The 24568-nt window shown below is 41.1% G+C and overlaps 1 protein-coding gene across 2 annotated transcripts in view; it reads right to left on the reverse strand.

Moving 5' to 3' along the window:
- RANBP17 (RAN binding protein 17) overlaps positions 1-24568 on the reverse strand; it is a 333558-nt gene that overhangs the window by 11388 nt on the left and 297602 nt on the right. For both annotated transcript variants that reach the window (XM_042946863.1, XM_042946871.1), the window contains one exon: positions 18033-18199. In XM_042946863.1, coding sequence (XP_042802797.1) covers positions 18033-18199 — 167 coding nt within the window. The remainder of the gene's footprint in view (positions 1-18032; positions 18200-24568) is intronic.

Consider the following 24568-nt stretch of genomic DNA (forward strand, 5'->3'; position numbering starts at 1 on the left):
CATTTCAATGGCAGAGACGTACTGGAGAGCAAGAGCAACAAAATTGACTACACTACACTGTGAGTCTCATTCTTGAATCTTCATTATCCATTTGAAACTTTTTACGAGTAGTAAATCATATTTCAAGTGGCTGCAGATCTCATAAAGCTGCTTGCTGCATTAAAATAAAACCAGAAAACCTGGGGCACTGGAAGGCTGTAGGGTTTGCCACTCAGCATTATTTGGGAAACTCTCACTCTTCTCTTGCCAGCATCAGACAGAACACTTCTCCATCTGATGTAAAAATTAAGCATCACTTGTCAAAAACATCATCTGTGTTTCTCTGGGTGGGAATGTTGGGAAAATCTGTACATAGAGGAATAGCCTTCAACTCCAAAGCCATTTTCTTCTTATTTTTATTCCCGAGTGACTGCCACACAGCCAGATTCTTGAACCTCTAATGGCCTATACTGGCTTCTGGTGGCCCCTAAATTAGCAAACATGTACAAGCTCAAAAGAGACTCCCAAAGGCACACGTGCTGTTCTGCCCCAAAAGACCAATCTTCATAGGATGGGTGATATTTAACTTGAATTTTAAAAGATGCGTATTTTAAAATGAATTTTGAATTTTTAAAAGATGCGGTGCCTGGGTGGCTCAGTCGGTTAAGTGTCCGACTTCGGCTCAGGTCATGATCTCACGATTTGTGAGTTCGAGCCCCTTGTTGGGCTCGGTGCTGACAGCTCAGAGCCTGGAGCCTGCTTCGGATTCTGTGTCTCCCTCTCTCTCTCTGCCCCTCCCCTGCTCACTCTGTCTGTCTCTCTCAAAAATGAATAAACATTAAAAAATAAATTAAACCCCCCCCCACATCATTAAAAAAAAAAAAGATGCATATAAGCATCACCAGAGAGGAAGAATGTATTAGAGGACATAGAAGGAGAAAAGGCAAAGCACACAGGGCTTGGGATGTTTTGAGGGGACAGTCAGCCCCTGCAAGGGAAGCTTCTGAGAAACCTTTTTTGAATGGAAAGGATCAGAGCCAAGGGCAGGGAGCTGAAGTCTGGGCCGAATCCAGGCTCTAAAAGGCCTTTGCTGTCACGCTAAATGCAGAAGTGAGTTTGGGCCAGTACCTAAAGGGTAGCCTTCAAAGGATTTCTGAAGAACGCTGAGCTCTGGGATCTAGAACAATGACCAATGGGAGATTGAGGCGTGGCAACGATGGGTCAGGAGAAATGGTAAGGGCCCCAGCAAGGCTGGTAGCAGAGAGAGACAGAAGTGGTAAGAACCCTGGACTGCATATCCCATTTTCTTCCTAGGCAATGACAGCTTTCCAAGAAACACAACCTGCCACTGAAGCTGTAGATAAAGTGAGAGCTTTAAGAGCGTGGCCTCAAATGCAAAGGGCCTGGGGGCTAGACTGTCCCTGTAGTGCTAAATGCAGTGGAGGGGCCGCCGCTGTCCCACAGCCCAACAGCCCGGCAATGAACTCGGGAAGTAAGGAGCAGTGGAATGAACCCCAAGCAGAGTACATAAACACGCACGACAGAGAAAAGTACAAACACACGTTTATATTAAGTATTTGGTGATAAAGTAAACTCTAACTGAGGCCATTCAAAATCAGGGAAGAGAGTGGGAAATAGCATGAACGGTCATCACAACATTTCCCAATGAATCTTGTATTTCAAAACAGAGCAACATAAGGCCTAATGGCACGAGGGCATCTCATGCAGTCATCAAAGCAGAGTGCAATGAATATTGTATTTCATAATAAATATATTATCCTTACAGTAGGAGTTTCCATGTTTCACTGCCTCTCATCTGTCACTACATTCTCCCTGATTTCCTGAAGGGATTTAGTTAGATGGACCTAAAAATCTTCATAACCAACAGTGGAGGATTATTTTACTTATTATGTTCAAATGACTTTGTGTGGAGAGAAAAAAAAGTATTTTTGTGGCACATTCACAGGGCCCTCAGAAGCATTTTCCATTAAAGATTAGTCTAGAGTTTATGTTGAAACCACAGAGGACAGCATGCTGCCTTTCAGATTTGAGGGTTTTTATTTATAGTCATCTAAATGGCATAGAGTGCTGGCCGGGAGGCCAAGGGGATGATTCAAAGATGTTACTGAGATTTGGAAGCTCTTTTGTCCTAATAATTACATAGGAAGCCTAAAGAATGATAGGAATAGCACCTCGTTCCTTAATTTATTCAGACATTTACCAACCACCTACTTTGTGCCAGGCTCTGTGTCACACCCTGCGGACATACAGATGAACAAGGCACAGTCCCAGCCCTCGAAGAGCTCACAATCAAGTAGGGAACGAGACACACAGCATGACAACACAGCACAGCAAGTGCCACAGAAGCTTGCATGGGAGGCTCTAAGAGACCAGAGGAGGCTGACTTACTCTGCCTCGGGGTGGGGGACAGGCAAGGAAGGCTGCACAGGTGATGTGCGGAGGGAGCTGTCGTAGAGAATAAGCAAAGTCTGACAGGCAGTCAGGTTGGCAGAAGGGCGAGCAGGTACAAAAGTCTGGAGAAGTATTTGGGGGGATGGCGAGCAGTTCTGTGAGACTGGAGAGGGTGTGAGGGGGCTGGTGGTGGCAGAGGAGGATGATCAGGTAGCCAGGGCCAGATCTTGTGAAGGGCCTAATAATGTGTGCTAGAGCACATGGGTCTTATCTTGCAGGAAATGGGGTGCCATTGAAGTTGAATGAATCTGGCAGTGACACAGGAGAAGGGCAAAGCTGGTGTAGCTGTTCTCCAGACGGTCTGAACCCATAGGAGGCCGGGGCCATCCGACTTCCCCCAATAAAATGCATCTCTGTTCCTGTCCTGGGATTGGGAGAGCACAGACACGGAAGGTTACCTGCTTGGGTTCTGCACCTCAGTCAGGACAGAGCCTGGCTCCTTCTTTGCTGGCTCTGTTGCCAGTACCCTGAGAAATGGCAGGGTTGCCATTACTTCCCTTGGCCCACAGCACATAACTTAATAGTGTCCCTTGTCAGGAACGGTTCTCTTTGTCAGGAAGCTTTTTATTGATGTTCAACCTTCATTTTCCCTTTCTTAATAATATCCCATTATGCCAATACTCCATTGTGCCATGCTAAGTAATTCCCTTTCCTCCTTGGCATTTACATCTTCCAAGTATTTATAGACTTATCAAATGCCCCATTTAGTTGTCACTTAGGCAGGCTATACATATTTAGCTTCTTTAATCTGGCCCCATAAGCCAGCCCTTCCATTCTCCTAAATCACTTGAGTTCTTTCCTCCAGGTTTCTGTCAATTTGTTTCCAGCCCTTCTGTAACACAGGGGGCTCGGGAAAGAGACGGGGTTGGGGAGGGAGGGTTTGCTCCTTCTGAGGGATAAGAACCCAACATTTGCTGAGGGCAGAACTTCTTCCTTAAAGGGCAAACTCCAAAACAGGACAGGCCTCTGGAGGGCCATGAGCCCCGCTTGATGTCTACTAGCTTTCTCTCATCTGCACACGTTTCAAGTCACTAATATTCTACTAGCAGCTCTCATTACGTGCTGGGCGCACACAGGCAACACGTGTGTTAAGTGCCTACTATGTGTCAGGTGCCCTGCTAGGGGCTTCTCCTTCCTTCTTCTCTCCCTCTTCATTTCTCATGCTTATTCGATGAATGCTCAAAGAATTACTGAGCTCCTACTATGTGCCAGGCACAGCACGGTGGCACAGAATTGAAATGTGGTCCTTGTGGCCTTAAGAAACTCATGGAGCCTAAGTATCAATCTCTTATTGCCCACCCATCAAGTTGTTTCCTTCCAATCTTCAAGGGTCTCTGAGAAAGGGTCATCATGCACTTAACTCTGATCGACGCTTTTAGTTTCCCGAGTGGAACTTCTTTGTCCTATCTAAAACTAGATGCCACATTAAGGATGGGCATTAACACAGCTCTTGCGTAGGATTTTCTTTCTGGTGGTTCTCTCTGGGGCCTAAGAGAGTTCCCTCCAGGCCTTGCACTTCCCATCACTCCTTCTTAGCAGTTTACTTTACATGCCGTATTCACATGACCTCAACTAAGTATGCACTGAATGTTCCTCTTTTCCACAGTAGTGATGTTCCAAGTTATGGGGTAGACTGAGGAGTGACAGAATGGGAAAGAGCTGAGGCAAGGAGTCTTGGCTACAGTCTTGGGGAGTCTGGGCATGAGACCACAGGAGGGACTAGTTCAACTACCTGATCCTGGGGGCCAGCTCCAGCAAGGTGCAGAATTGCCCTGGCTGAGTTGCTGGTATCTCTGAAGAGGTAAGGTAACTTTGCCAAGTAGCATCACTGGTATTCAAAGCCAGGTACGCTGACTGCACAGTCTGTCTGCTCTGATTGCCGTAAAGCAGAAAATCCTCAACGAATACAGAATGTGCAATTAGACAGCTCTGAAGGAGGACAGAATTTCATCAAGTCTGAAAGCACTCAGTCTGTATCTTCCTAAGCATGACAAGGGATAAAGAATTAACATGCAAAAGTTCTTTTTGGTTGCAAAGCAGACAAAGTAGCAGTAACTCATGACAGGTCAGAGGATTAGGGAACTTTTATCTTGTTCTGCCAGCAGGAATCAGATCGTAATCAAATAAGAAGCTTTCTTTAACATACTACATGAGCTCATAGCCTCACCAAGTGGTTGCTGCTAGTTAAAAACTTTCCAACAGTTAAGACAGAAAACGAATACAAAAAGTTCAGTTCACATCTCTAGCACACACATTATTAACCGTTCAAGTAGGTGAAAAACCAGTAATAACTGTAAAATGAATAAATCACACCATCATCAAGCTGACCCTCACTTTATACAGTGCCATTCCTTCAAGAAACTCAAAGAGCTTCTCATACCATTCACAATGCCACTTGGGGAAATACAGGTGGGAGAAATGCCAGGAAAGAAGAGTAGGTGAAGGCCCTGGGAGGCCCTGATAACATAAAAACTGTCAGATCCAGAGACAACAAAGCCTTAGTTATTACATTCTAGGTATTGCTATTTACTGGCTGGGTGATGTTGGGCAAATTATTTCGCCTCTCTGAACCTCTGCATTCTTGTCCCATATGGGCACTGCGGATTTCACTTGTTGATGTACTCGTTTTCCCAAGTTAAGAAAATAAACCATATTGACCCTACCCTCCCACTAGAGTTGCTGTGAGATTCAGAAGAGGCTTTAGGTGTGAAGACATATAAATGGAAACGGTCCCGGAGTTTCTTTTCATTCCTGCTGTTGCAAGACGATGCCTGGAGTACACAGGAAGAGTAAGTGAGGAAAAGTCTTTTTGAGGCCAAGAATCAGATCCACATTCACACTGTGCCCCCACCCAGTCCAGTGAGGGTTTGTGATCTTGAGCATGTGTGTCACACAAACTCTAAGACAGGCAGAACACGAGTGTGGGACCAGAAAGACCCAGGTAATCTGGCTGAAGTCACGGCCTTGGGATTTCCTGGAAAGGATGTTTTTCACATTTGTATACATGAACAGCAGGTATATGTTCTCCTTAGGGAGATAAAAAAGTTAACTGGTACCTGTATATTGTTTTTCAAATTTTCCCTATTTATTGAATACCTTCTCTGTGTTAGGTGAGTCTATACTCATTGGTTCACTTTGTCCTCACACTTCCGTGAGTCAAGAATCTTTTGGCTGTGAGGACAGCAACTACTATAGACAAAACTCAGACCTAAAAGGGGTGGCCTGAGGACCCCCAGACTAGACACTGCGGGCAGGCCTCTCAACAGCTGGGAACCACAGCTGGGAAGGCTGGTGCGATCTTTCTTAGCCTCTCTCTGGGGCTGCTGATCTCCTTCGAGATCCTCCCAGCATGTTGCTGCTTTTTTCTCTTGCTGTGAACTGGCTACTTCTCTGAGCACATAGCAGAGAATGGCTCTTGGTTTTTCAAGTCTTCACGTCAAGTGAAGACCAGAGGCTGACCAACATCCTCTAAATCCACGGGAGTTTCTAAGTCTGGGGAAGAGGACTCACTGAGCCAACCTGGGTCAAGTGCTTGCTTCTTATCTCATCAATTTTCAAAGGAAGGGCCCTTGGCTTAGGGATTTATAACTGAATGAATGTTGTGCCCCCCCCACCCCCACCCCAGCCTGCCTTTGCACCCTCCAGCTCCACCAATCCTGTCTCTAGGTCATTTAAAAGTAATGTTGTTAAGAGCACAAGGTTCTGCTACTTATTAGCTGTATGATACCAAGTAAGCTACCTGACTTCTTAAAGCTGCACTTAAAATACTTTGATTATAAAAGGTAGAAAAGAGTATCTACCTCACGAAGTAGTGAAACTTTATAAATATAAATACAAATTATATAAATATATAAATATATTTATGTATATTTAAGTACTTAGCACAGAGCCCAGCATATGATAATTATTTCTACTTCTTTTTCATCATAGTCATTCATCATCATCATCATCTGAGTCTGAGGTCGCTCTTCCCTAGTGACCTCTTAGGTCCTAGTGACTCTGCAGGAAATAAGCCTTCTATTATAGGATGGGGGAAAAAATCTAGATCTTTAAGAAGGAGGTGTGGAAATTCTTTCACTTTGGAGTGGTATGGTAAGGAAACACTTCCAACTCAAATCTTTTCTGGTCAAGATCATCAGCTTCTTTGTGATATCATACAAGTTTAGGATCCTTCTGGTGAGCCCCGGGCTGGCTTGGGTGTGACACAGGAAGATTGTCTCAGTGTCATTTCACATGTCACAGAAACATGGCTTAGTGTATAAAGACTGACTTGTGTTACGACTTGGCAGTGCTATTCCTAAATGACTTGTGTGTGTGAAATACGGGTAAATGCTGCTACTTGGGCTGTGTTCACATAAAAAGGGAGGTTTCATCTACAGAACTTCTGAGAGCAGACAAAATCATCTCTTTAGAACACACATTGTGAGACACTTCCCCAGAGGTGGTGTCAGTATTTAATCTGTACATTAGTAATATTCCTTGCAGAGGCTTTAAAAAAGGATACATTTAGTGAACTTTTATTCTTAATTTACCACGATAGCCAATTATGCCGATCATCATTAACAGAGAGGCTAAAAACCATCTTGCTTGCCATTTACCATATTGGGTGAGAGACTGTTATAAAGCATGCCTGATTATTATTGGGCTCAATCTGTGTAAAACTGCATTTTTTCCCCATATAAAATGTTTTCTATCTGTTTTACATGAGTGTGAAGGAAAAGGTATGGCCGTTGTTCATTTTGTACAACTCCTTTGCTATTCTGAGAACATTTGCTGCAGACTAATAGCAAAACTGACTGTGCTAAACTGTAGATAAAAGAACGGTGACAGATTGCAGTCACTTTAATTCATAAAGAAAATACTTGGAGCCCCTGGGAATGCCAAATCAAGCCACCAGCACCCAGTGACTTCATGCTAAGTCACAAACTACATCATATATTTTAGTTTAAACACAAAGGCTAATGGGCATGTGACTTATTTATTTCAAGTTCTTCTTTATGAAGAGCTGGCTCTTTTTCTTTTTCTTTTTTTTTAGCTCTTTGGAAAACATTATACTTTCCCTATTCTATAAACATACAAATATAATTGTAAAATGACATCATTCTGTTTTCATTTAATTACCCCTGAAATGCTTTCTATTTAATATTCATTACTCAAAAGCTAATTTAAAAGAGAAAGAGATGCGACTTATTAAAAAAGATGTACTGTCATTCACAGCAATAGTTATCTAATATACAGAAGTTAATAAAGCAGATTAATCTACAAGTCCCTTTAAGCCATTCTTGAGTTTTGAACAACTGCCTCTTTGACCTTTCACCTTCATGCTGTGCACCAGTAGCAGGTGCCAGCTGTACAGAAATTATGGCTGCGCGTTTGAACGCAAAATCTTTTCTTACTTTGCTTCTGACCAGCAGCTGACCCTGTAGGAGTGATTGTTTCTGGTGCCGGCCTAAAGGCTACATAAACCAGTAGCAGATAAACAAAAGGCTACATATACCAGCTGCCTTGCCTAAGGGTACCGTCCTAGGCTGACACCTCCACTCCTTCTCCAGCGTCCCAAATTGCTCCTTGTTTGTTTCCATACATGCATTTCATCCTTGTTATATTGTGCAAGGGATGGGTGCAGGAGAAAACCCCCTAAAACAACAACAAAAAAAAACCCCCGTCCCTTCCTTCGAACTTGACTTTTGAGTATTCCATGTCAAACTGTGTTATTATGATGCTAATCTAGGCCTGATTTAGCAACTTTAATAAGAGGCTAAACCCTCTTGTAATTAGATAATAAAATTTTATTATGTATTTTAATATTAAAAGTCTTAAAATCAAACTCTTCAAATCATACACTGGTACAGAACTAAGGTACTTAAATATCATAGCGCCAGAAAATGGGAACTTGAAAAAGCACATTGTGGCTAATTTTTCATTCTCAGAAATGTAAACATGGAATTCCTATGTGGTGGCAGGGAAAAAGCTCCAACACTCTTAATTATGTGCAGGGAAGAATGAATCTATTCAAGTATGAAGCACACTGTACCATTTCCAGCAACAGCGTGAGATGGCTTTGACAGTTATTTCTTGGATACAAATTACACAAGTATAAAAACAATCCCCATAATGATTAAATGCAGTTATGTACATAGGAGAATACCAGTGCAAATGGTAACATATTTAAATGGTTTTTCCTTCATTAAAAAAATTATATATGATATTAAACCATCAATCACTGCTGAGGCACAGGAGTTTAAATGTATTGTCACTGGTTGAAATAAATGACTTGGAGACTGAATTCTGGCTCACTCAATATGGTGTCTTTGCTGTTGCTTAGTCACCCAACTCTCTGCTGGTTTGGGCTACATCTGGTGGATTCCATCCCTTTCAATTAATAAGGCAAGTTATGCTATCAATGGATTACATCTTTAAACTGTGCTTAGAGGTAAAAAAAACACATGTCCTAGTGAAAAAAAAAAAAAAGCAAACCCAACCCTTCTCTGTTCCGTTAGCTGTTTGGAACAATATGCGAAATGCTTATTCCTTTCTTCACCCATGTGTAGAATGAAATTTTCTTGTGGCATTCCAGCAGGATTATTATACAGTATATAATGGTATACTCTTATCTCAGCCCTACCATTTTGTTTGATTATGTAGTGACCTATGACTATGCTGGATTTGAAACAGAAAGTCACCGCCTGCAGATTTTAATTCTGAAAATTAACTTTTGGGGGTTGGTTTTGCAGACGTTCATTGACTGTCACAAGGGTCAGGCTCTGCTAGATGCTGAGACATGCATCAAGCTGGATGTGATCTCTGGGGAAGAAAAGGTACTCTGTTAAAGACAGGTATGACAGTTCTGAACATAATTTGATGATTCATAAATCAAGAATAGGTTTTTATATGAACTGATTTTTTGGTCTTAAAATACTATTTGCGGGGTTATAGTTGAAATTGTCATTTGACAAATATTTCCATAACAAAAATTATACCAAAATGGCAAAGATAGGGTATATGGCAAAAAATGTGGACTAGAATCATCCTTCTAAAGATGGATACATAATTTTATATCACAGATGCCATTTAAAAAAACTAATGTTTTTCTATTTTTAAAATTATGTACTTTAAATTTCTTTTTTTTAATGTTTTTTTGTTTATTTCTGAGACAGAGAGAGACACAGCATGAATGGGGGAGGGGCAGAGAGAGAGGGAGACATAGAATGAGAAGCCAGCTCCAGGCTCTGAGCTGTCAGCACAGAGCCCGACACGGGGCTCGAACTCATGAGCTGTGAGATCATGACCTGAGCCGAAGTCGGATGCTCAACCGACTGAGCCACCCAGGCACCCCTGTACTTTAATTTTCTAAACTGATCTTTAGGAGTTGTGGTCACAAATTCATCACTCTTAAGAGTTTTACTCCCTTGTGGGCTTTTATTTTATTTTATTTTATTTTTTTCCTTGTGGACTTTTATTATATGGCTGTTATCTAGACACTTTTGTCCAGTCCTGGTCCTCTCAGATATTTCTATTTGATCCTTAGTGATTAGACTGCGTGTGTACACACAAGCGTGCGTGCATGCGCGTGCACACACACACACACACACACGCATATACTTGACCAAACTGAACTTTAATTTTTGCCTCAGACAAATATGGTTATTATGAAAATAAAAAAAATGTTTGGGAGATGTTAACTGAGTTTCATTGGCTGTTTATTGCATCCGTTCTGTATGCAAAGACACAACCTAAAAGTAAATAAATGCCCTCTTTAAGTCTGAGTAGAGACTTACGTACAGAATCAAATATATGAGCAAAATAACAGCATCCTTTTTAAACAACTACTCAAAAAAGTGTGCTCCAAAAATTATCAAAACATCAGCAGTGCCACATGGGATGACCGTGAGAAAGACCGGGAATCATGCTTTGCATGATCTCTGTTCCGAAATTCTCTAGGATTACATAATACATTGGTGGAAAACCGGTAACCAGACATCCACTGCTGGCCTGCAGAGTGTTTTTATTTTCTTGTTTTTTTAAAAATTTTCAATCAGTGGCCAACATGAAAAAAACCCTGGATTTCTGGTTCTCTTTGGGTGGGGGTAGGTAATCTCTATATAGCTGGCAACACTGGGTCCTACTTTCTTACAGGGCAAGAATAAGCTGGGACTATGTGGAGGCTGCCCCCGTTAGACAGGGATGTGTACACAACTTTGGTTTCTTTCCTGTCTACCTCATTCAAGTTCTCTGTGTGGCTCTGTAGGACCTTAGTTTGTGAAACTCTGTAGAATGGAAACGATAGGGGGAGGGATGCTCAAAGGTATTGGTTTGAGACTCACCAATGTAAGCAGCCCTTAAGAACAGCCTTCAATAGAGCTAACGGTGCCCAGTCATAGTAGTAGAAGCTTCCTTTGGAAAAGAGAAGCTGTTTGTAACCAGAAAGGGATGAAAACTGGCACTCTATGCTGATGCGTCAGTAGTGAGAGTCAGGATGAAGCCTAGAGATGCATCGGGTATGGGGGATGGATATAAAGCACTTGTTGCTTCCCCACCTTCATTTCACAGCTGCCATATTGAGTCTGTCCTAGAAAAATCAGGTTAGAATAAACCTCAAGAGCTACCTCCAAGACATTAGAGAAAAGACACAGAGGAACATCATGAGACAGTTGTACTGTTAGACTCTGACCTTCTCAAGGATACCTGTCCTACTCCATTTTATACTCTTGGGATCTGGCTATAGAATTAACGATAGGGTACAGGTACAGAGTAAGTTAGAGGAAGGTCTGTTCACTCTGCCGTGATGCTGGGAAGCAAAAGGCTCTTCTGTACCAGCTGGCAAAGCCACCTCCCTCTCCCTTGCCCACTGCCTCTTTGGGTCACTGCCCATCTGTTTCATCCCGGCTGCAGCACAAAGTTGGGGTATAGGATGACTGCTCTAAATCACTCTACCTTAGGGATGGCCCCGGTGGGACTTACTGGAAGCTCAACTTGCCGGAGTGTAAGTGCTGAAAAAATATGTGCTACCTCTGATTAGTCGCTGCCAACAAACTATAGCTTTGCGGTTTAGCATGTCAACTCTGGAGTTCAATAGCCCCAAGTTTTAGCTTTTCCACTTACTATGTGTCAACTTGGGAAAAGTACCTAATCTTTTTGTGCCTCAGTTTCTATATTTACAAAGTGGTGATCGTAATACTAGCACTTCACAGAGAAACGTGATGATTAAATCAGATTACGTGTGTATGTAAGCAGCTTGAGCTATTTCCTGCACACGGTAAGCACTTATATTTTGCCAGTAGTATTTTTTCCTAAAAATAAATACACAGGCCATGCACAGAACGCTGTGAAGAAGACCAAGATCATGGCAGCATGTGCAAAAAACAATTCTGTCCTGAAATGTGAGTTCCTGTTTTATACTTTTGGTGTCTGACCTATGTCTGGCTTCCTTTAAGTGCTTTATAGCCACGTTGTCCTCTGGTCCAGTGGTGAATGTCCCTTCAGCATGGGGTTTTAGTTTCAATCTACTGCCATATTTTTGATAATAAAGTTGCAAATCAACCAGACTGAGTTAATGGGTCATGTGGAGGGCACCCTTTCTATTTAGGGTTCACTAGAAATGTCTCTGATAACATTAGAAAACCGGGCTAATTGTTTTTTAAGAGGCTGAGAGACATGAACGTACTTCATCTACTTAGGCGTTTCCCACTGTGAGGGTGTTGCTCAGGTTCCACAGGCCAAAATCTCATGAGTTAAATATGTGGCTACACTTTCTCCTCCTTAGTCTTAGGGAATGGAACCTTAAGTATGAAAGATGTCTTGTACAGTATGTCAAAATGTTGAGCAGAGTAGCATTTCAATCTAAATACAAAAATGAAAAAAGAGCAGATGATTTCCCTTTTGCTGTAATTCACTTTGGGATGCATGTCATGAAGAGCACTATACAAAAGCAATTTTCATTGATTGACTGACTGATTGAGGAAAAGGGTGAATGTTCTTTCAGCGTACATCCCTACTGAAGTATGATTCTTATAGCTCCTGACAGCTCTTCACAATTTGTAGTTAAATGCCAGGTTGCGGTCGGGGTGTGTGTGTGTGCGGAGGGGAGGGGGGGTGTGTGCAGGAGAAGAAGAGAGATAAAATCATAATTAGAACTCTTTTTGGGTTTTTATTATAGCTGACTTGTGCCAAATAGTTACATAGATAAGGGTGAAATAAATTCAAATCTAAATGTTCTAATTGTTCCTTTCAATGTATTTAGATTTTACAGAATATAATTGTTAAAAATACCCTGTTAATGAGTTAGCTGAATGATCTAATCAGCGATGCTGACAACCACATAGCCACATAGTTCTTGTTCTACTTCTGTGGAAGGTGCTACTCTTTCTAGAACAATTAGTTTTAACTGAAATTCTGATGTAGAGAAGCACTCATCATCAGTGTCCTAGTCTTGTAATTTGAAAAAGAATCAGTCACATTTCTGAACTGCCCTCTAATTCTACAAAACACGCTCCTGCATTTGGTGATCTGGGCAAATCTTTCACTCTGTGATATAACTGAACGAGTGCTGATCTTCGGCTTACGTATGCAAACACTTAACACGCCCAGAGATAACACTAAAAACATTTCACACACAAATTTAATCTTCCAAATATTGTAGCAGATCTGTGCCTAATCACTGTTACTATTGACTTGTCCTTAAAATTTTCTTTCTTTTTTATTTTTATTTTTTTATTTGAAAGAGAGAGAGTGCGTATATGCACACTGGGGAGAGGCAGAAGGAGAGAGAAAGAATCCCATGCAGGCTCCATGCTTAGAGCAGAGCCCAACGTGGGTGGGGCTTAATCCCTCCAACCTGGGATCATGACCTGGGCCAAAATCAAGTGTTGGACGTTCAACCAACTGAACCACCCAGGTGCCCGTAGTTTATTGTGTTAATGGCATAAAAATACATGGGGAGTTTTTTCCTTAATAATGTGAACTGGGGTTCCCTCAGTTGTTAAGTCCAAGGAATGCTGGAAAGACAGTAATCTTATTTGAAATAGATTCACTTAATTACAGTGGATCCTCAAGTGGACTAAATTTAATGCTAGCAAATTTAGATTTGTTTACAGATTATGGACAATAGCTTATTTGGAGAATATTTTTAAAAACATTGAGAGGGTGCCTGGGTGACTCAGTTAAGTGTCAGGCTTTTTATTTCAGCTCAAGTCATGATCTCATGATGGTGAAATCGAGCCCTGCATCGGGGCTCTGCTCTCAGTGTGGAGCCTGCCTAAGATTCTCTCTCTCCCTCTCTCTCTGCTCCTCTCTCACTCTCTCTCACTCTAAGATAAAAAATTAAAATTTTTTGGGGCGCCTGGGTGGCTCAGTCAGTTAAACGTCCAACTTCGGCTCAGGTCATGATCTCACGATTCGTGGGTTTGACCCCTGTGTTGGGTTCTGTGCTGACAGTGCAGAGCCTGGAGCCTGCTTCTGATTCTGTGTCTACCTCTCTCTCTCTCTCTGCCCCTCCCCCACTCAAGGTCTGTCTTTGTCTCTCTCTCAAAAATTAATAAAACATTAAAAAATTTTTTTCAAATAATAGATACTAAAACTATCAGCTCCTGAACCATGTACCATCTCACAAGAGGCATAACAACTTCCCTATTCCTCAGATTCCATATGTAAAATGAGAACTCTTTTAAAATAATCTTCAAATTCTAACTTTCTGTGAATCAGTTAACAATCATAGAAAAATTCTTCATATGAAAATAGTATTCCTCTTATACACTAGAAACGTCATTGGTTCATATATCCTTGTTGTTTTATAAAGAAACCAAGGCAGGCTGCATTTAGTGATATTATAGTAATATAATAGTATATAATAGTAATATACCTGGATGGCTCAGTCGGTTAAGCATCTGACTTCCACTCTGGTCATGAGCTCGCAGTTTGTGATTTCGAGCCCCGCTTCAAGCTCTAGTGCGGACAGCTCAGAGCCTGGAGCCTGCTTCAGATTCTGTGTCTCCCTTACTCTGCCCCTTCCCCACTCATGCTCTGTGTGTCTCTCTCAGAAAATGTAAATAAACATTAAATTTTTTTTTAAATTAAAAAATAAGGACACTGAGGCTCTACAGTCACATAACAGATCATGATAAGCACATTTCCAGGTGCAAGGCATTTACAATGTGCTTCCTAGGCTGGTAGGCACAAATCGAAAGGTCTCTGAGGATATTGGAAAACCATTTATGTGGGTTCCTGCTTCATTTGCTATGGAAGCTTGAGGAGATAACTTTTACAATTTGGAATGGACACTCATCATGCAGTTATGCTTCCAGCAATATACATCCAGGTTGGGGGGAAAACAGTTCAAACTGGTAAATAATTGCAGTATCATTGCATCAGTTTAGTTTAAAGAGCTGACAAGCCCTCTCTAAACTCCAAGCACAATTAGTCATTAGGGTCTAGTTTTTCAGCACTGTTAAGCAATTTGTAACCCATTCCTTTTAATAGGGTTAGGCATTACTTAACCGACACAGATGCCTTGAAAACTGAAACCTCGAGTTATAAAGCAGCCACCTTGTTCATTACCTTCAGTGATAGGCAAATCATCTATAAAAACAGCATTTAATGGGCAACCAATGAATAATCAATGGCTCACTTTTCATCTGAGTGTGAAAATGAGAATAATCTAATACAAAGTCCCTCTGGTAAGATGCTGAAATCTCGAGTTCTGCTGCTCTTCAGGGCTGATTTATAAGGTCTTGGAAAGCTGATGTAAACAGATGATCAATGGGACCCATCCTTGCTCATAATAACCCCCAACTGGCCCACTCCCTCTTTTCCAAGTCCATCCCTTCAGGCTATTAGCTCTGTCCGGCTAATTCTTCCCACTACTCCTGCCTGCTGCTTTTACTCCGGCCATCCGTTCAGTCCAGCCGACTCAGAAGTAATTTTATACGCAGCAGAGAGCGGGTAGAATTGATTTTTCACTCAGTGCTCAGTTCCCATCTGAATAATTATCAATTTTACTGCCTCATAAAGGGCAGAGTCAAAATTTCAAATCAATTCAAAAGAGCTTTTGAGACGACAGAAATTGTGCATAAGAATAGAGGTCAAAGTTGTCAGTGACCTAAGGAGGTGATGTCAGATATTACTATACCCAATAGTTGACATCAGAGGCACTCAAGATGATATAACCTAGTGCTAATGCAAATCATATTTATGCTGACTACCAGAGACCAGTCATTAATATTTAAAATGCTATCTGAAAGCCTGCATTCCAAATAAATAGAATGTATTCTGCTGTTAATAAAGATATATCACTACTTAGTCACATGCTATAAAATAAAGGATTACCAAGTATTATTAACACACAGAAATTACTTAAACCAACAAATGCATGGTAATTCTGAGTAAAGACAAACTTGATGGTGTCCTGTACAACCACATCACTTGCTCTGCACAGTCTGATGGTATTTGTCCGGAATCACAGCCTATTGATTTTGGTAAAATTTTCTGCCAACTTAAAAGTTTCTGCCAAAGTTTATGAGACAATATTGTGATCAGGCTCAGTGCTGGCAGGAGGGATTTGGTGGTGGACTTGTCATTTGCCACGGTGGGGTGGGGGGCTGGGTCTGATTCCTGGCCAATTCATGGGTATTTATTTTCTCCACTGGCGGCATGCTCTCAGTCTGTGGTTCTCAACCTTCTCCTTGCAAAACACTGGAGGGCCAGGACACCCCCAACAGTACCACAGGTTACTGCAGCTGGGGAGGTGGGGAAGGGGGTAGGAGAGGTACATTCTTGATAGAAAGTATATTTTGAGGGGCACCTCGTGTGTGTGTGTGTGTGTGTGTGTGTGTGTGTGTGTGTGTGTGTGTAGCTCAGTTGGTTAAGTGTCTGACTCCTGGTTTCGGCTCCGGTCATGATCGCGTGGTGGGTGATTGGAGCCCCACACTGGGCTCTGCACTGATGGTGTGGAGCCTGCTGAGGATTCTCTCTCTCCCCCTCTCTTTCTGCCCCTCCCTTGGTTGCATGTGCACGAAGACACTCTCTCTCTCAAAATAAATAAGTTAATTTAAAAAAATGTATATCTTGTAATGGCATTCCTGATGAACATGAGATCTTATCTCCACCACTAGGCCCTTGAGAATCAATGGTATAAGTGATAAGGCTTTCGACCCAGACGAACCTTGTTTCAATTCCACTTTCCAGTTGATCTCTCTGCATCTCAATTTGTTCATCTGTAAAATGGGGATGACGATATCTACATTTCAGGGTTGTTGTGGGGGTGTAAATGAGAAGAGTTCTCTGAAAGTCCTCTCCTCGTGTGTCAATCTCTGTCACCACTATATTAATCAAATTATCCATATAATTTGATTATTCATATAATTTGTTACCTAGTAACTAACCCATCATCTCTGTCCCACGTGACAGAAACTTTTTAAGGAAAGAAATTATGTCTTATGAATCTCAGTGGCTCTTGCATCTTGTACACAGAAAGTCCTCACTACGTGTGCTACCTTCCTCTTCTCTTTACTATATCACCAACATGTAACAATTCCAGGATCATAACCAAATATTTACAGGCATACAGCACTTTGTTTAGTTACACAAAATCTTAATTACACACCTCCCCACAAGGAAAATAACAGGTTACTGAGACATCACCAAAAGTAAGTTTATATAACTTAATTTGCATATTAGTAAAAAAAATGACAGCCAGGAAGAAAACCTCTTCCATGGCCAGCCCATTCTATGTTCATCATTTCTTCACTCAGAGTGACGCTTTCCGTTGGTGGTACGTGCCTTGTTTAACAAGGCTAGTAACCTTGTTAAAGTGTTTACATTTGCAAACCACAAACTATTATGAAGATAATTTGGCAAAATGAAACAAGTGGAAGCGGTATACAGCATCATTTCCAAAGTCAGTAGAACGGGAGAACATCAGAGTGATGGTAACTCCATAGAAAAATGGCATCATTCTCTTTGAAGTATTTCTGGCATGTGTCATTTATTTTTATGCATGCTGTTACTGTGATTTGCAGAAGCGAGTTTTCAAAAAACAGTATTAAACTTGGACCTAACTCATAGTAGCCAGTCAGAAAACACATCTGAAAATAAAGAACTTGTGGCTTTATTCCTTTTACTTAAATGCTCTTGGGAATATGAACTACCTGAACTTTTCTTATCTTAAATAAGAAGGATACCAACTGTAGTATGATGAACCGAAAGTTCTCACCAAGTTGCCTGGCACAGATTAGGAGCCCAGCAAGTGGCCGTTTCCTGACATACAGAGCACTCACAGGCAAACTTTAGAAGACTTAGAGGCTCCAGGAAAGAAAGCAGAGGTTGACTGTTTCTAGTTCTGGCTTCGCTTTTTATTGCTCTCAGGCCTCTGAAAGAGCTATCCTTTTTTTGCATTCTAGCTTCGCTGGGGTAAAAGACGTAGAGAGATTTCTTGAGGGTGAGCTAGTGTGCTACCCTACCTTGCGGGAAAATACTCCTAGAGAGTAACTGGCAAAGGGTCTTGGCAAGGACCATTTGTTCTAAGAGATATTCAGGGTCTAGGCTTCTGGGAAACTGTTTCTTAAGTCAGGTGACCGACCACCAGTTACCTGCTGTAGGACATCTGGATTTTGCTGCATAAAATGTAAGAGTCTCTGACCGGCCTGGGTCGCCTCTCTGCATCGAAGTGGCTTCTTGCCCTCTTTTGCTATGTGCTTGAAGAGGTAGGTGACGATGTAGTCTAAACTGGTACAGCAGCTGGAGGAGACAACTGTATCTGTACGAACAATAAATGAGAATTCCTTCGCATTACTAAGTGAGTTTTCATCTGATTAATTATAATGCCTCCAATTAAAAAAACCACTTTCTGGTTTCAAAGCACTTTTATCAAATTGTAAAACTCCTTGAGGGCAGGGATTTTACCTTGCTTATCTCTTTGAACCCAGTGTCTACTACAAGACCTGGTATAGAGACGTGTTAGTTAAGTAACTGACTCCTGGATTGAATTGGACAGAATTTTCCATTTGTGACCTCAACGATCGTCTGTTCAACTCAAGTGACTTTATTAAACATCTGTTGGTGCAAAGTGCTCTGCTGCAGAGGAAACAGGGTGTGGACTTGGTGCAAAATGCTCTCTTTCAGGGGAAACCTCTACCCTGGTCAAAGAGCTCGTGATTCAGTACATAAGTCACTGCTGCTCAGTGCTAGCCAAGAATGAGCGACACACTGCTGGGCGGATTTTGAGGAAGACATCACATTTGGATGGGGATCAAAAAGACTTTACGAAGGAGACAGAACCTAAGACGGGCTTGGGAAAGTTATTTCAGTTAGATATAAGGAAGGACATTTTTCAGGTAGAGAGATTCACACAATGTGCACAGTGTGGTGGGAAGTTAGGGATTTTGGAGTCAGACAGCTCTGGTTTCAAATCTCATCTTTTCTAATGACTTGCTATGTTGTTACTCTGAAAGAACCAGTTAACCTTTCTCAGCATTTGTAAAATAACTTGCAGAGTTGAATGAGAAGAAAACAACTAGAAAGTCTCAGAATAAAAACAGCTGATATTTACTGACAGTTTACTGTGTTAGTTACACAAATTATTGTGCATCCTCACAATAGCTCTGTGATGGTAACTGTTATTATCTCCATTTACAGGCAAGAATAGTGAGGGATTAAATGACATGTCCAATGCCACACGGCTGGATGACTGTGGAGCCACTGTCTGAAAATAAACAAGGAGCTGAGGTTCTAGATTTATACTTTTAACCATGAAAATTAATACACATTAAACAAAATCAGGTTTTAAGCAAAAATACATGTAACCATCAAACACTTTGTTAAAACACAATGGATTCAAAAGATGACAATTACTACCAGTTTGCCCTCGTGTTGAAAAGAGGAGGGTGTATTCAGGGAGTAGGACTTTTGGGATGAGTGAAAGAATATATAGGGAGTCATAAGAGAGAAGGCTGACAAAGTAGGTTGGTGTCTTCCTTGAGGGCATCCAATAGTGAGCTGGGACAGTACATTTAATTTGAAAGACAACAGAGGTGTTATTAAAGGCTTCTTTTTTAAAGCAAGCAAGTGACATGATGTAGCAACCATTTATTGACTATCTACTTTGTACATTAGAGTTATTATTCACTTACTTCTAACAATTACTTTGTATACAGTAGGTGTTGTTATTTGCATTTTTCAGTAAAAAAAATGGATTTCGGAGATAAAGAGCTTATCCAACAAAGTTCATGGTTCTGATTCATAGAATGACACTGCCCAGATTTTTTGGCCAAAGGTAATAATGTACAGACACGATCCTGGGGGAGTTTATGATCAGTAACAGAAGTGACAAGAGGAACAATTAAAAACATTCAAAAATGGCAAAAATGGTAAATGCAGATGAGGAAAGTAGACAGGGAGAGTAGGGCTGGGAACCAGCAGATTATAAACTTCCTAAGGCAGTCATTAATTTCTTATTCATTTTATGAATCTCTGAGGTTTTGAGACACACGTGCCTTTCCTAGATTAGAGGTGCAATGTTAGTAGGCAAAGCAAGTCTGAGGAAGGTTTTATAGGTCTTGAGTTGTATTTAGTAATAATACCTAGAACGACAGAACACCACAGTTCACAAACTCTTTCATATAAATTGTTTTGGAGAGAAATGGCATAAGAAATAGAAAGAGGTAGGCTTGGTGGAAAGTTCTGACATACAGATAGATAAATGCATTTAAAACAGAGGATAACAGGGGTGCCTGGGTGGCTCAGTCAGTTAAGTGTCCAACTCTTGATTTTGGCTCAGGTCATGATCTCACAGGTTTATGAGATTTAGTCCTGTGTCAGGCTCTGTGCTGTCAGCATAGAGCCTGCTTGGGATTCTCTCTCTCCCTCTCTTTCTGCCCCTCCCTCCCTGTCTCTTTCTCAAAGTAAATTAATAAACCTTAAAAGTAAATAAAAAAATAAAATAGAGGATAATAGTAGTTGGTGCAGGATCAGTAGGGGTTGAATGAAGGTCTACAAGATGGGAACGGACAATAGCTTAGGGAAACCATAGCGCTATGGAAGCTATATATACAAGCAAATTGTGGTGCTATATTTTCCTCTTAAGAAAGGGGCTCTTTTTCTCCCAAAATCAGGGCATTTGATTGATGGATTAATCGTTTATCTCTCCCCACTATCTGGGTTGCTGTGCAGAAAAGGAAGATTAGATTTTATAATTCCAGGAGGTAGTATAATGTAGTGGAAAAGATCTAGGCCTAAGAATCAGGTACAGACTGGTTGAGCTTGGTTGCTTTTCTCTTTTCCTTCACATTTCTACTTTTGAAGTCCCAATCATGAAAGTAAATGGATTAAGTAACTTAATATCTACAAAAGGAAGCGAGCAGGAAATAGATATGGTTTCCCTCACCAGTAAAGAGCAATATGCTATCAATCATACAAAAATTATAAAGACTTCACATAGATTTGGTGACCGCATGCCATGCAGGTTGCATTAAAAGGTTCCAATCTACTGAGTCAGCTATGAAAAAGCCAGGTAAACACTTTAGACATGAAGGTTGGAACATATATCCTTGCAAAAAAAGCAAGAAGAAGAGATTCCATTATGGCTGATTTATGGTTGGGGACTTTGAAACGGATAAATGTTATTTTAGGGTAGATTGAAAGGTGTAGAATCATAAGGATCAAGGGCCGTTTGATCAAAAACAGAATGAATAGTGCTGAGGACTATGTATTATTATTGGTTTTCTTTATTTGCAGCTCAAGCTATTATGTGAGATTCAAATAATGAAACTCTCCTGACATAAAAGGATGGGCAGAAGTCATGAATTTTCATATTTTGTCCTGGTTCTTGGTATTCAGAATTGTTAAATTTTTTAAAACGTTTTATTTATTTTTTTGAGAGAGCACAAGTCGGGGCGTGAGAGAGAGGGGGGGCAGAGGATCCGAAGTAGGCTCTGCCCTGACAGCAGCAAGCCTGATGGAGGGCTTGAACTCACAAGATCAGGACCTGAGCCGAAGTCTGACACTTAACCGAATTAGCCACCCAGGAGTCCCAGTATTCAGACTCTTTTAAAAAAAGGATTCATTCGGGGCACCTGAATGGCTCAGCCTGTTGAACATCTGACTTCGGCTCAGGTCATGATCTCATGGTTCATGGGTTCGAGCGCCACATCAGGCTCTGTGCTGACAGCTCAGAGCCTGGAGCCTGCTTCGGATTGTGTCTCCATCTCTCTCTGCCCCTCCCCCGCTTGCTCTCTCTCTCTCTCTCTCTCTCTCTCTCTCAAAAATAAGTAAACATTAAAAAAAATGACCAAAAAAAAAAAAAGGATTTATCTGCAATGTAGACAATTAAAAAATTTTTTTTTAATGTTTATTTTTGAGAGACAGAGAGAGACAGCATGAGCAGGAGAGGGGCAGAGAGAGAGAGAGAGGGAGGGAGACCCAAAATACGAAGCAGGCTCCAGGCTCTGAGCTGTCAGCACAGAGCCTGATGTGGGGCTTGAACTCATGAGCCCAGAGATCATGACCTGAGCTGAAGTCGGACTGCAATGTAGACAATTTTAGACACAATGTTTAAGTCGAATGGTCACTTTGTTCTCTCTAGCAACTTGTTGTTTGGCATTAAAACCAAATGCTCCTTTTCTCCTGCAACAGGTCTCCACAGGAAGCACATGCATCATTAATAAGCCTCCTGTTCACTAGGACCCATCATGGAAAACTGTTCTGAAAAGTTAACTGTATAGGAAAGAGTTGCTTGACTGAGTCAGGAGAATAATAATGGGGCTGAGCTAAAATTTGGCTTTGGCTCAAAATTTCTCACCATGGCAGAAGAGAGGAAGGAGGTCTTAGAAAAATACAGTGTGAAAGGCAATTTCAGAAACGAAAGGCCTGTCTGGGTGGTGCACAGTTTTGGAAATAGGTGGCTCTGGATTTGAATCTGTCTGTATTTTCTAGATGTTTAACTTCATGGAGCTTTAATTTGCAACTCTGTAAAATGTGCTTAATACCACCTACTTTGCAAGGTCTTGTGAGAAATTAGTAAAGTGTGTAAAGACTGTTAACATAGTGCTCAACACAGAGCAGGCTTCCCCCTTTTCACTTTCCATCTGTTTTCCTGGCAGTTTCAGTCCCTTAAATACAAAGCCCATCATTTTGTTTGGCAAACTCATAGCTAGCTGTCTTCTACTTTTAGCATGTTTTTGGTGGGAGAAACTAGTGTACAAGGTCTCTAAGTTTCTAAATATTTCCTGAATGTCTTGTTTCCATGTTATATTCATACCACTTAATCTAATTCAAGAATGTGTTCAAAATAACAACATATTCTATTCATAATGAACATTTTATTAATAGTGGCCTTGATGAGGAAAGGTCTGGTGGCTTCCAGTTGGTTCAAATTTTCACTTGCCCTCACAATTTCTTGTTTTTGCCTTTTGTGCTATCTTTTACTTCTTGGAATGACCCTCACCGCTGCCCCAGCTAATCTTCAGAGGCCTTCCCTGATCACTTCTAAAGAAGCCACATTTGATCATTCTCCAGTCATTATCCCATTTTAAGTCTTTGTTTAGCACTTGCAATGACCTTTTTCTTGTGTGTGTGTGTGCGTGTGCATGTTTGTGTGTGTGTGTGTGGGGTCATGTATTTATTGTTTATCTTTTCCCTCTAGAGTAAAAGCTTCACATCAGCAGGGACCTTCTCTGTTTTGTTCCCTTTAGTACTGCCAAGTACATAGTATGTGCATAATTGGTACTTACTGAATGAATGACTTGAGTGTCACTATTATTAAGAGCAGCTTTTTGTAAGTTCTGCACTTGGTCTCTATATGTAAGAGAATGGTTTCTCTATGTAAGAGTGTGGTGGGGGGTGATGGTGGCTGGGTAATAAAAAGATAGAAAATAGGGGCACCTGGGTGGCTCATTTGGTTAAGCATCTGACTCTTGGTTTCAGCTCAGGTCATGATCTCACAGTTTGTGAGTGTGAGCCCTGGGTCAGGCTTCTTCTCTCTCTCCCTCTCCCCTACTCACACCGTCTCTGTCTCTCTTAAACTTTAAAAAAATAAAAAGAAAATATAGTCACTTTTCTCATTCACCTTTCGCTTTCCCCACATTACAGCTTGCCTGAAACTAAAAATGCTGATGAATGAGGATAACCAAAAATTGTTAATATCATGTTAAGCATATTAGGTGAGTTACTACCCTATCACTGATTCAATTTTTTTTTTGTGCTTCCGTCTCAGTTTTTCCAGAGGCTAAAGTAGAACTGAAGCCTGCTTGTAACCCAAACGATAACTATAAATGCCTCTTTGCAGATCTATTATTGTTGGAAAAGGAGAAACCCAAGTGGGTACTTTTGATAGTCCTTTTTCTTGAAGATTAGATACATCTAGGGCAGGGTGGTGAGGCGAAGAGGAATGGGTTTTCGAGTCAGAAAGACTCCTAGATCAGGCACTTATTGGTTGTGTAACCTTCTGCAAGTTGTTTGACCTCCCTGAGCCACAGCTTACTCATCTGTATAATGAAATATAATGAAAATAACATTACTCAATTAACTTAATCAATAAATATTTACTGAGCACTTACTATATGCTAGGCACTGGGAATAAAGTGGTGCCTCAAGACACTGTTTCTGTCCTTCAGAAAACTGCAATCAAGTAGGAAATAAGGACACACAGAGTATGTAACCCAGTTTTGGTAGGCAGAGTGGTTCTGAGAATGACAAGGCTGAAGTACCCACCTGAAAACACCTATGACAGCATCAGGCACAGAGTACATGTCCATAAACATACACTTAGTAAGTGGTAGCACCAGGACTTACATCCACGCTCAGTACTCCCTCCCTAATGCCACTTCATCAAGACTCCCTTGAGAGCCTTGTTGAAATGCAGATTCCAGGCCTGAGACCACACTTTGAGAGCAATATAGCCGCCTGCAACTAATTCAAAATCTTCAAGTATTACTATGATGTGAGTTAAAAGAATGTCAAGCCAAACTGTAATAAGAAAAGACAAGGCTTCAGTTTCTGTCCTTGAAGGATTAACTGCTATGAGAATTTTTCCTTCTGCCATAAACAACTAGAAAACAGGACAAAAATATGAAACAACATTTTTCAATTATTGCACAACAAGCAGTACAGGGCTATTAAACCAGAGAGGAGG

This window comes from Panthera leo, chromosome A1, assembly GCF_018350215.1.
Source record: "Panthera leo isolate Ple1 chromosome A1, P.leo_Ple1_pat1.1, whole genome shotgun sequence".
NCBI lineage: Eukaryota > Metazoa > Chordata > Mammalia > Carnivora > Felidae > Panthera > Panthera leo.